The sequence below is a fragment of the Aristolochia californica genome, unplaced genomic scaffold, assembly GCF_029961685.1.
Source record: "Aristolochia californica isolate CCGP_79_NKW_82.1479 unplaced genomic scaffold, dmAriCali1.0.hap1 SCAF_2, whole genome shotgun sequence".
NCBI classification, from domain to species: Eukaryota; Viridiplantae; Streptophyta; class Magnoliopsida; order Piperales; family Aristolochiaceae; genus Aristolochia; species Aristolochia californica.
Window position 1 is genome coordinate 16,406,533 of NW_027181881.1, and position 13,854 is coordinate 16,420,386.

Genomic DNA, 13,854 nt, shown 5'->3' on the forward strand with positions numbered 1-13,854 from the left:
GTATTCAAGACCCTCTCCCTTTATCTTGGATAATCTCAGTGCAAAGCAGAATTCAAAGAGAGAATAAATAAAACTCAAACCGTGAGAACCATACCCATAGCTCGTCAAGGAGACCTCCTAACCCTAGAGCTCATCAAGGAGAACTCCAAACCCTGTTTAACCTAAATCAATACTTGCCTTTTCCCCATTTCTCTACCCTTTAAATAGGGTTTGACGTCATAAGTGTTTTAAGGCTAAAAATGATAATTATGCCCTTGCGTCCTTGCTCATTGCATAATTAATAGAAAATTATACTTAAAGCAATATAAAATATGAAATTTAAAAGTAATAAAATCAATGAGTCATTGGATCCTCCTTTGGGTGACTCGGTGTGCTATTGAGCCCTCAACATCTGCCCCCCATGGAGAAAGAGCTTGTCCTCAAGCTCGTAAGATGGGTAGACCTGTTGGAAGTTGGCTAGCTGCTCCCATCTTGCATCTTCTTTTTCAGTGTCCTTCCACTGTACAAGAATATCCCATTGGTTATATACCGTAGCTGGAGTAAGAATGACCTGTTGTTAGGATCCTAACGAGCCATGGATCTTGTCACCCTCCTCTCTTCTCTTCCTTCCATTACCTTGCTTGACGTTGATATGGAATGAGGGGTTGAAGGGAATTGAATTTCGGAAAGGAGAATTGGGGGAAAAATGGAAGAGAGCTTGAAGGAGCTCTTGACCTGTTTATCTAAATTATGTTAACTAAAGTGAACTCAATTCATAATTCTCATTACCCTAGCCGTCCCCTTAAATAGGGTGGAGGACATCCAAAACCCTAAAGACCTCTTGGGTCAATGGTTCAAACCAATAAATGCTAAACCAACCCAAACCAAAGACAAAACCAAACCAAGAAATAATTACATGGAAATTGAAAAACACATTCATTAATTCCTACACCTGTTGGTAACTCATGATGTTATAGAGTCCATAACATCACCCCCCTCCTGGAGAAAGAGCTTGTCCTCAAGCTCGAAGGAAGGATATAAAAGTCAAAATGCTGATAACGGCTCCCATGTGGTGTCACTGGGATCGGCATCTGCCCACTAGACTAGAACTTCCCAATCTCCTTGAATGTGGCATACTTGTATTACCTGAGCCGGAATAGAAAGGACTCTGCCCTCATGTAGTGGCGGCAGTGGAGTGTGCAGTAGGGGCGAGTCAACCTGGAAGGGCTTCAATTGGGAGACGTGAAATACATTGTGGATCTTTGCTTCCGGTGGTAGCTGCAAGCGGTATGCCACAGGCCCAATATCGGAAATGGACCATAATATTTTGGAGACAGCTTACGGCGCTTGGCTACAGTCAGGGACAACTGGCTGTAGTGTTGAAGTTTTAACCACACAGTCTCCAGGGCAATAAGATGCCTCCCGGTGCTTCTTATCATAAAAGCATTTCATAGAGTGTTGGGCCTCCTACAGATGTGTACGTACCTCAGTGAGCATAGCGTCTCGTTCAGCTAATGCTTGGTCCAAAGTGACGACTTTGGATGCCCCAGGTTCATATGGTAACAAACGAGGTGGATCTCTGCCATAAACTACCCTGAAAGGAGTAGTACCCAGTGCTGTGTGGTAAGATGTGTTATAGAAAAATTCTGCCCATGAAAGCCATTTCACCCATCTTCCAGGTGTGTCCCCCACAAAACAACGAAGATACATTTCAATTGTGCGATTGACAACCTCTGTTTGGCCGTCCGTTTGTGGATGATAGGCAGACGAAAATGCCAATTGGGTGCCCTGTAATTTGAATAATTCCTTCCAAAAGAGACTGGTAAAAATGGCATCCCTGTCACTGATAATGGATGAGGGAATTCCATGTAATTGGACAATGTTGTCCATAAATAATTGAGCGACCTGAGCAGCAGTATATGGATGCGCCAAAGCAAGGAAGTGCCTATATTTTGAAAACCGATCAACGACGACGAATATCACCAATTTACCTGATGAAATGGGAAGTCCAGCAATGACGTCCATGGAAATATCAGACCAGATTTGAGATGGTAGTTGTAGAGGTTGCAGTAGGCCGGCCGGACTTAAAGATTCGGCCTTGTTTCTTTGACAAATTTGACAAGCAGCTACATAATCAGCAATTGTGCTCTTCATGCCCTTCCAGTAAAAGTCCCGACTGATTCGAAAATATGTTTTCTGTCGACCCTCATGTGTGCTATCATGGATAGAGGACAGGATGGTGTGAGGAAGTGGGGATGTATTATGCAAAAAGATCCTGTTTTTGTAGAGAATGAGACGATCCTGAATCGTCCAATGAGGAGCAGTTGTCCCCTATTGAATATCCTGATATAATGACATGAGATCCGGATATTGATGTACTTCCTCACGAATAGAATCTAATAGCAGTGCACGTGGGTGACTGATAGCATAAATTTGTGTGGCGGAAATATCCCGACGTGATAAGGCATCAGCCCCCAAATTCAAACTACTTGGCTTATAATGAACCGTAAAATCAAAGCCCATGAGTTTAGTTAACCAATGCTGCTATGGGGATGTGGTCAGGCGCTGTTCAAGAAAATACTTAAGGCTGCAATGATCTGTATGAATGAGAAACAATCGTCCCCAAAGATAAGGTCGCCAATGTTGGACAGCCTTGGCTAACCCAATCAATTCCCTCTCATATGCAGCTAACTTATGGTGGTGTTGTCCCAACTGACGGCTGAAATAAGCAATGGGGTGTCCCAATTGTTGTAACACTGCCCCTATACCTCCCCCGGATGCATCACATTCCACCACAAATTCTGCCTCAAAATCTGGTAATTGTAGGACTGGCGCTGAGGCTAAGGCCTCCTTTAACAGGTTAAAGGCTTGTTATGCTGAAGAAGACCAGTGGAAGGCATTTTTTTTGAGCAGGTTGTTGAGTGGTGCTGCTATCTAGCCATAAGATTGGATAAATTTTCTATAATATCCCACTGAGCCCAAAAATCCCTTTAATGCTGTGGTGGAGGTGGGAATCAGCCAATCTGTAACTGCCTGTATCTTGCTTTGGTCAACTTTCACGCTCACAGCTGATATGACGTGGCCCAAATATGCCACCTCAGATGTACCCATAGAACATTTTGATTTATTCAAAACCAAATGATGAGAGCGTAGAATGGTAAATACCTGATGGAGGTGGTGGAGTTGTTCTTCCCAATTTTTGCTGTAGACCAGAATGTCATAAAAAAAAGACTAACACATAGTGGCACAGAAGTGATGAAAAGACCTCATTCATGAGGGCCTGAAAGGTGTATGGTGCATTGGAGAGACCGAAGGGCATGACGAGGAACTCGAAATGACCGTGATGTGTGCGGAAGGCAGTCTTCTCCACATCCGCCTGGTGAACTCATATTTGATGATAGCCTAATTTCAAATCTAATTTGGTAAAAATTGTAGCACCATGTAACTCATCCAGTAACTTGTCCACGACTGGAATGGGGAACTTGTCCTTAACTGTGTGCAAGTTGAGTTGCCTATAGTCGACACAGAATCTCCAAGATTTATCTTTTTTATGTACTAGTAACACTGGTGTGGAGAAAGGAGATCGACTGGGCTGGATCACACCCTGAGCGAGCATATGCATGCACTATCGTTTTATTTCATCTTTCTGGATATGCGGGTAACGATAAGGTCGCACCACTACTGGATCAGTTCCCAACTTTAAATGAATGCGGTGATCGCAATGACGCACTGGTGGTAGACCTGTAGGGTCATTAAATAAATCCGCAAATGCTGTAAGTAAAGGAGCTAACTGATCATCACTCGTGTGTTGAATATGCAAAGTGTGAAGTGCGTTAGGGACCTGTGCCACAATGCCTTGTAATGTCATAGTGCGAGCCTGAAAGTCCCATAATATCGGTCCTAATAACTAGAGCCATTTGACCCCGAGCACCAAATCAAATCCAGCCAATGGAATGACTAGTAAATCTGCCTGAAAGGAATGCCCCTCAATGGTGAAAGGGATGTTAGCACATAACCCCACACTAGCAATTTTGGCCCCATTGGCCACTGAAACTGAGAGTCCCCTTTGTTGTTGAATTTCCAATCCCAATTGTTGCGCGGCTGGTTCACTGATAAAATTATGTGTGCTGCCCGAATCAACTAAAGCAAGTAGCATGAGATGATGTAACCTGACCTTTACCTGCATGGTATTAGAACTACACAGGCCATGCATGGCATGGAGGGAGAGCTCTGCTTCCTGTTCTACCTCTTCAACAATTTCATTTTCAAGAAGCTCTTCTGAATCTTCTTCCAACTGTTCAATACTGAATAAACGTTTACAGGTATGTCCGAGCAGGAATTGTTCGTCACAATTAAAACATAGGCCCTTTGCCTTTCGAGCGTCCATTTCCTGTTTAGTAAAAAATTTACATGGCATAGAGTGTGGAGGCACACTGGTAGCCTGATCTGCTCGGTTAGGGGCAGAGGACTCAAAACGTGGACCAGATGCAGTACCCTGTATTCTGTTTTGCCAAAATGGTTTTCTTTGTAAAGACTCTTTTAGAACTCTTAGTTTGTGTTCCACAGCTCTGGCATAATTCATTGCTGAGTCCAAATTTGTCAGACCAAGTAATTCCACTTCCAATCTGACTGCCTCTGTCAATCCATCATTAAAAATCTGAACATGTAGGTGAGGAGGAACAAATTCACTAGCTCTGGCCAACCTTTCTTGGAACGTTTTTCGGTAAACTTCTAAGGTGCTGGTCTATTTGTAGTTGATCAATTCCCCCACTGGGTTTCTGCTAGCTGGAGGTCCGAACCTCAACTGGCAAGCATGTTTAAAGTGCAGCCAATCCTGAATGGAATGGACATTTCGGTAGTGATGGAACCACATGAGCGCTTCATCGAGCATGTGGTAGGTGGCCAAAGTAACCTTGTCCATTTCCACCATTTGTTGATGATAGAAGAATTGTTCACATTTCGTGAACCACAGTAAAGGATCTTTAGAGCCATCATATGTAGGAAAGTTGAGTTTAAAGTACCTGGGAACCGTTGATGGTCCTTGTGCGTGAGTTGCCATTGAACCCATTGGTTGGCGCAAGGTTGGATTTGGTGGTGGCATGAATTGTTGGTGGGGAATTGGTTGTGGTTGAAAATTGGTTGTTGGTGGTGGCGTTGGTGCTTGAAGTGCAGCAAGTTGTCGGAGGATGGTTTGTAGAGATGATTCCAGTGTTTGTAAGGTAGTATTGATGTGAGAAATTTCAGTACCTTGAAGAGTGGATCGTTGTTGTAGTTCTGAAAGTAGTTGACGTATGTCCTCTGGAGAAGAGGAATCACCGAGGGTGGACCTGTCTGATACCACGTGGTTAGGATCCTCATGAGCCATGGATCTTGTCACCCTCCTCTCTTCTCTTCCTTCCATTACCTTGCTTGATGTTGAGATGGAATGAGGGGTTGAAGGGAATTGAATTTCGGAAAGGAGAATTGGGGGAAAATTGGAAGAGAGCTTGAAGGAGCTCTTGACCTGTTTATCTAAATTACGTTAACTAAAGTGAACTCAATTCATAATTCTCATTACCCTAGCCGTCCCCTTAAATAGGGTGGAGGACATCCAAAACCCTAAAGACCTCTTGGGTCAATGGTTCAAACCAATAAATGCTAAACCAACCCAAACCAAAGACAAAACCAAACCAAGAAACAATTACATGGAAATTAAAAAACACATTCATTAATTCCTACGCCTGTTGGTAACTCGTGATGCTATAGTGTCCATAACACCTGTCCATTGTCAACCAGTGGAAGAGACAAAATTGCCGACGGAGGTGGACCCTTAAAGGGTTTAAGTAATGAAACATGGAACACATCATGCAGTTTAGCTATTGTGGGAAGTTGCAATTGATAAGCTACTAGCCCAATACATCGAATAATAGTGAAAGGCCCAAAGTATTTTGGGAAGAGTTAATGGCGTTGTTGTCCAGCCAGTGAGTGCTAACAGTACGGATGGAGTCATAACTAGACATAGTCATCTTCCTTGTATTCGATATCCCGGTGTCCCTTATCATAGAAGTCTTTCATATGAACCTATGCTTTGAGGAGGCAGTCTGAAATATTCTGTATGACCTGGTCCCATTCCATAAGTGCGTGATCTATAGAGTTCACGTGATGTGGTCTTGGGGTTAAGTACCTATGCCTTCCGCTCCTAACAAGCCGGTCTTTTGGGTAGTATTGGCTAGTTGCTAAACATTTGGTATCAGAGCAGGTGCTACGTCCTGACTTCAAGTCCCCACAGCCGCGTGTGCAGGTGGACCGGAAGCCTCTGGCGGGACCCTTGCCCCGGTTGCATTGCTGTGTTAATGCCACCGTGGTTGTCGGCTCAAGTGGTCGGGGTGTGATGTTAAGGTCCTGGGTTAAGTACCTATGCTTTTCGTTCATAATAGGCCGGTATTTTGACTAGTATTGGGTAGGTGCTTAACATTTGGTATCAGAGTGGGCTCCGACATCCCGAGTTTGAATGCCCGAGGTGAGTGCCCGACGTGAGTGATCATGAATCCTAGATGCGGGTTTCGTAAGAGAGTATGGGCTCCTGACCCAAACCCTATTGCTAAGTGTTAAGCCGCCGTGGATGTCGGCTCACGAAGATGGGGTGTACTGTTATGGTCCTGGGGTTAGGTACCTATCCCTTCCGCTCCTAACAGGCTGGTCTTTTGGATAGTATTGGCTAGGTGCTTAACACCACGCGGGTGGAGCCCCAGGTATACGATAGAAGTCGAGGCGAATCTCTACCATATAGAATGCCTAAGGGAGTGTAGATTGTAAAGCTGTGTGGAAGGAAGTGTTGTAAAAATATTTTGTTATGGTCCTGGGTTAAGTACCTATGCCTTCCGCTCCTAACAGGCTAGTCTTTTGGCTAGGGGCTTAACATTTGGTATCAGAGCAGGCGCTATGTCACGAGTTCGAATCCGGGCGAGAATCTTGAGCGGTGAGAGTCCTGTGTGGAGGGGGCAACCTAGCAGAAACTAGAGTGGGCAGTCCGCTAGTGTGGGCCGCCATGGAAGTCAACTTGTGAAGGTGGGTGTGATTTTATGGTCCTGGGTAAGTACCTATGCCGTCCGCTCCCAATAGGCCGGTCTTTTCGGTAGTATTGGCTGGGTGCTTAACATTTGGTATTAGAGAAGGTGCTACATCGTGAGTTCGAATCCCTGTGTCGTGAGTCCTGAGTGGCGAGACTCCTCAGCAGAGGGGGCGACCGAGTAGAAACTAGAGTGGGTCATCGCTAGAGTGTGGCCACCGAGGTCGTCGGCTCGTGAAGGTGGGTGTAATGTAATGGTCCTTGGTTAAGTACCTATGCCTTCCACTCCTAACAAGCCAGTTTTTTGGGTAGTATTGGCTAGGTACCTACCATATTCCACCCAAGGAAGCCATTGCACCCATGTTTTAGGATGATCACCCACAAAACATAAGAGATACATTGTCTGTCTTTTTAAGGATGATATGAAGATGAGAACTTGAACTTGGTGCCGCATAGACGAAATAGTTCATGCCAAAAAGTGCTGGTAAAAACCACATCTTGAGCGTTGACAATCGATTATGGAATACCATGTAAATGAACAATATGCTCGAGAAATATTTGTGCCACTCTGGATGCTGTATATGGGCGAGCCATGGGTATGAAGTGAGCATATTTGGAGAATCAATCCACCACCACAAATAATATTGACTTGCCAGAAGATAGTGGAAGACCTTCGATGAAGTCCATAGAAATATCAGCCCACACCTATGTAGGAAGTTCCAAAAGTTGCAAAAGACCTGTTGGACTTAAGTGTTTGGCCTTGTTACATTGACAAACCTGACTAGATGTTATATTGTGTTATGGACTCCATAGCATCACGAGTTATCCACAGGCATAGGAATTAAATTATGTCAATTTAATTTTAATTTAATTTCATTTGATTTGGTTTACTTTGTGTGGTTTCGTTTACTTTGGGTTGGTTTAGATGTAATGTGGCGTGAACCACTTGACCTATGGGTCACTTTTGTAATGCCGTCCTCAACCCTATTTAGGGGGACGTCAAGAGAAGGAGAAATCAAGTATTGAGAAAATTAGAGTAAACAAGTCAGATTCTCCCTCAGAGGTCTAGGTTGGATTCTCCCTCTGAGGTCTAGGTTAAGCTTCCTTCAAAGCTCCTTCGTTCTATTTGATTTCCATCATTCCACGTTCCAGAAACAAGAATTCTCTTCCAGTGTCAAGAGCATCCATGGAAGGAAGAGAGGAAAGAAGGGTGACTCGATCCATGGCTCGGGAAGAACCTAACATCTTGGTATCAGACAGGTCCACCCTTGGGGGATTCCTCTTCCCCTGAGAATTTGAGGCAATTAGTTGAAGATAATCGGCAAAGGATAGACCTTCAGGCCCAATCCCTGGAAGAGGTGCATCAGACAACCTCTGACTTGCGTGAGGCCATAAAATCCAAGGATGCTGCCATCCAAGCTCTCCTCCGACGACAAGAGGACAATGGTACACGAGCACAACCACCGACAACCTACTCTCCACTGGCTGACCACCATCAATTCCACCCACCACCTCCCCCAAAATCACAAATGTGTCAACACAATCCCCTTCTAGGGCCTGTCGTTCAGGGACCAAATATGGTTCCAAGGTATTTGAAAGTGACTTTCCTATGTATGATGGGTTTAAGGACCCCTTGATTTGGTTAGCCAAGTGTGATCAGTTCTTTTATCATAAAAAAACACTTGCGGATGAGAAAGTTTATTTGGCCGCTTACCACATGCTCAATGAAGCGCTTCTATGGTACCACCAATTCCAAAATGACCAATTGGTTAAGGATTGGGCAACCTTTAGGCAGTCTTGCATGATGAGAATTGGTCCTCCAGCAAGTAGCAATCCCTTGGGCGAATTAATCAATTACAAGCAAACTGGATCACTAGAGGTGTTCCAAAAGACCTTCCAAAAAAGGTTAGCCTGAGCAAACCAGTTTGTCAATCACACCCAGTATGTTCATATTTTTTCTGCGGGTTTGACAGAAGCTCTGAGATTGGAAGTTGAATTACATGGTCCTACAAATTTGGACCACGCTATGAATTTAGCCAGGTCAATTGAGCACAAGCAGCGTGTTCTAAAGGAGTCACTGGTCAGAAAACCAACTTGGATAGGAAAGCACAATGCCACTGTGCCAACCCCTTATTATGGACGTCCACGTTCTGGAGCCAGTGCAGCCCCACGCCCAGACAGCTTTAATTCGGCTCCACCTGCTCCTTACTTCAAAAAACTCAACAGACAAGAAATGGATCAGAGAAAAGCCAAGGGCCTTTGTTTTAACTGTGATGAACAATATGTAATTGGTCACCAGTGCAAAAGATTATTCAGTATATGTCTATGGGAGGATGGTGATGACATACTACTTGAGGAGGAGATTGTGGAGACAGACCAAGAGGGTCCAGAGATTTCCCTTCATGCCATGATTGGTCTACGCAGTTCTAGTACCATGCAGGTTAAAGCCTAGTTACATCATCTATAGTTACTGGTTTTAGTTGACTCTGGCAGTACACATAATTTCATCAGCCAGCCGGCCGTAGAACAACTTGGGTTAGTAGTCCAGCAACACACTGGCCTTTCTGTATCTGTAGCCAATGGAGCTAAAATTACTTGTGTGGGCATATCTCCAACCACAAACTTTGATATTGAGGGACATGCATTTATTGCAGATTTCTTGGTGATTCCACTTTCAGGATTCGATTTGGTACTGGGAATTAAATGGCTACAACTGTTGGGGCCAATACTATGGGATTTTCAAGCTCTGACCATGTCCTTTACAGGGGACCACCATCAGATTATATTGCATGGCACCCAAGCACCAGTGCCCTACGCACTACAGGTTGTTCAGGTCTAGACCACGGCCAACTGTAAGTTATCTCAATTACTTACAGAATTTGAGAATATCTTTCAGGACCCTACTACTTTACTGCCAATTAGGTACTGTGATCATTGTATTCATTTGAAAATGGGCACTGAACCTGTAGTGGTGCGTCCTTATCATTAGCCCCACTTACAGAAGGATGAGATTGAAGGGCAGTGCCAAAAGATGCTAGCCCAGGATATTATTCAGCCCAGCAGGCCTCCTTTTTCCTCACCGGTCTTACTGGTCCACAAGCATGATAAGTCATGGAGCTTTTGTGTGGATTATAGGAAACTCAATGCTCATACCATTAAAGATAAATTTCCCATCCCAGTGGTGGACGAGTTGCTAGATGAGCTACATGGAGCTACTATTTTTACCAAACTCGATTTGAAATATGGCAATCATCAAATCTGAGTTCACCCATCAGATGTGGAGAAAACAGCATTCCACACACATCACGGCCATTTCGAGTTCCTCGTAATGCCATTTGGTCTCTCAAATGTGCCTTTCACCTTCCAGGCCCTCATGAATGAAGTATTTTCCTCTCTCTTGAGGAAATACGTATTGGTATTTTTTGACGATATTTTGGTATAGCAACAGTTGGGAAGAGCATCTTCAACACCTTCACCTGGTATTTTCTCTTATCCGCTCACATCATTTGGTTTTAAATCAGTCCAAATGTTCTATGGGAACTTCAGAAGTGGCATACTTGGGCCACGTTAATTCAGCAGTTGGGGTGAAAGTAGACCAGAGTAAGATACATGCCGTCACAGATTGGCTTCCTCCTACATCCATTACAGCCTTAAGGGGTTTTTTGGGCCTAGCTGGGTATTATAGAAAATTTATTCGAAGCTATGGCCAAATTGTAGCTCCAATCAACAACCTACTCAAGAAAAATGCCTTTACCTGGTCAGAGACAACAGCTCATTCCTTTCAGCAGTTTAAAGAGGCCTTATCATCCACCCCAGTTTTGCAGCTACCAACTTTGATGAGTCCTTTGTTGTGGAATGTGATGCTTCGGGGGGTGGTATTGGTGTAGTGTTACACCAACAGGGACACCCGATAGCTTATTTTAGCCGCCAATTTGGCCAGCACCACCACAAGTTAGCAGCTTATGAGAGGGAATTGATCGGATTAGCGAAAGCTATACAACATTGGCACCCTTATCTCTGGGGACATCCATTTTTGATTCGCACTAATCATTGCAGTGTTATGGTCCTAGGGTTAAGTACATATGCCTCCCACTCCTAATAGGCTGGTCTTTTGGGTAGTATTGGCTAGGTGTTTAACAACTTGGTATCAAAGCAGGGTAATCCGGTAGAGAAAAACATCCATGAAATGTTTGTAGCACTTCTCAAAGGCCAGGCAGAGAATGATAGAAAATATGCTGCATTGGAGGAGAAGTTCACTTTCGGTATGGAAACTTTGAAAGGAAGGATAGATAGCTTGGAGATGGGTCTGTGTTAAGCACCTAGCCAATACTACCCAAAAGACCGGCCTATTAGGAGCGGAAGGCATATGTACTTAACCCTAGGACCATAACAGTACACCCCGCCCTCCCGAACCGACGACCACGACGGCCTTAACACAGCAACGGGGACCGGGTCAGGAGCCCATACTCCCTTACGGTGCCCCGCGAGGGGTGTACGGTCCACTTACGCATGTGGGGACTCGAAGTCGGGACGTAGTGCCTGCTCTGATACCAAATGTTAAGCACTTAGCTAATACTATCCAAAAGACCGACCTGCTAGGAGCGGAAGACATAGGTACTTAACCCCAGGACCATAACAGTCTGACTACTGGCAAGCAATTTGCTGCATTGGAGGAGAAGTTCACTCTTAGTTTGGAAACCTTGAAAGGAAGGACGGATAGCATGGAGACAGGTCTGAGCACTTTCAAGAACCCAATTCCAGAGTAGAGAGGAGGGGACCAGTCGCAAATCCGAGGGGGAGATGAGTTTACTAGACACACGAGTTTCTCGGGTTAGCAAGGACCCTTCATTCCGGGGGTATACCTCAACCAGGGGGGAGGCACTGTTCCTCTCATTTCAGAGCAGAGAGGAGGGGACCATTCGTATAACAGAGGGGGAGTTGAATTTCCTAGGCGCACGAGTTTCTCGGAATAGCAAGGACCCCTCATTCCGGGGGGACACTTCTACCAGGGAGAGGTACTGTTCCAAGGTATACTAAAAAGGAATACCCTACTTATAATGGGTCAGAAGACACTTTAATATGGCTGTACGGTGTGAAAAAAAATTTAGCCATCAACGAGTCCCAACCTATGACCGAGTCAACATGGCGGTTTTCCACTTACTAGGGGAAGCACAACTTTGGTACCAGCAAGTTGAGGTTGATAGTGAGGTAGCAGATTGGGATGAATTTAAACGACTGTGCACTCTCCGGTTTGGTCCTCCGGCTTACAGCAACCCTTTGGGTGATTTGGTCTTGTTACGCCAAATTGGATCCCTAGAGCAATATAAAAAATTGTTCCAGGAGATATTAGCACGAGCCAGTAGTATGGTACAAGTGGATCAGCAAGTTGCGTTGTTTACACTAGGCCTAACTGAGGCGTTAAAGTTTGAGGTGGAGATCTATGCACCTGTTAACTTATCCAACGCTATGAATATAGCTCGTGCTTTAGAATTGTGACAGAAGGCACTGCACAGATGACCTCCATGGTCAGGGGAGTGGAGCGCCCCATCCAAAGGGCAAGGGGAGCGCATTTCTTCGAGAAACAACCTGGGTATTTCTTTGACCGGGGATCCGAGATCTAGTTATCCTACACCTCCATATATAAAAAAGTTGACAAGTGCTGAGATGGCAGAACAACGGGCTAAGAATCTGTGTTACAACTGTGATGAACCATATCGGGCTGGGCATCAGTACAAAAGATTGTTTTTGATCGATCAGGTTGAAGATGAGGATATCGAGGTGACTGAGGAGATGATAGAGGAAGAACCATCGGACATATCCCTGCATGCCATTACGGGGCAGCCATCGGCCACAACTATGCAGCATGGGAGCGGCTCGTTCAGAATTAGCATAAACTAAAGTAAATTAGGTTAATCTAGGTTCTCTTCGAGCTCCCTCTTCTAGGGATTTTTGCGTGAACCTTCACTTCTATCTTGGTGTTTTCGTGAGTTTCTTGAGGGCTGAGAAAGGAGGAGAAAAGGAGAATTGAACCCTAACCTACGTGGTGAAGGGAAGGACTAGTTTTCTTCACGGAAATCAGGGAGAAAAGGGTGGAGAAGAAGGGTGGTGTTGTTATGGACTCCATAGCATCACGAGTTATCCATAGGCATAGGAATTAAATTATGTCAATTTACTTTTCATGTAATTTCAATTCGGTTTGGTTTACTTTATTTGGTTTGGTTTAATTTGGGTTGGTTCAGTGTAATGTGGTGTGAACCACTTGACCTAATGGGTCATCTTTGTATTTTCGTCCTCAACCCTATTTAGGGGGACGTGAAGGAAAAGAGAGGAAGTATTGAGAAAATTATATTTTACAGGTTTGATTCTCCCTCAGAGGTCAAGGTCGGATTCTCCCTTTGAGGTACAAGGTTGAGCTTCCTCCAAAGCTCCTTCATTCTAAATTGAGTTCCACCATTACTCGTTCAAGAAACAAGGTTTCTCTTCCAATGTCAAGATCAACCATGGAGGGAAGAGAGGAAAGAAGGGTGACTCGATCCATGGCAAGGGAAGAACCTAACATCTTGGTATCAAACAGGTCCACCCTTGGGGATTCCTCTTCCCCTGATGATTTGAGATAGTTAGTGGAAGATAATAGGCAAAGGACAAATAACTAGGCTCATGCCCTGGAAGAGGTGCGTCAAACAATCTCTGATTTGCGTGAGGCAATAAAATCAATGGATGCTGCCATCCATGCTCTCCTTCGGTGACAAGAGGACCATGATACATGAGCCCAACCTCCAGTTGCCTACTCTCCACCGGCCGAACACCATCCATTCCACCCACCACCT

General features: G+C 44.7%; 1 protein-coding gene across 1 annotated transcript; it reads left to right on the forward strand.

Moving 5' to 3' along the window:
- The first annotated feature begins 12,169 nt into the window (after nt 1-12,169).
- LOC137954931 (uncharacterized) lies at nt 12,170-12,523 on the forward strand. Its single transcript, XM_068801821.1, has one exon. The coding sequence runs from the start codon at nt 12,170-12,172 to the stop codon at nt 12,521-12,523; it is 354 nt and encodes a 117-aa protein (XP_068657922.1).
- Nucleotides 12,524-13,854: the final 1,331 nt, after the last annotated feature.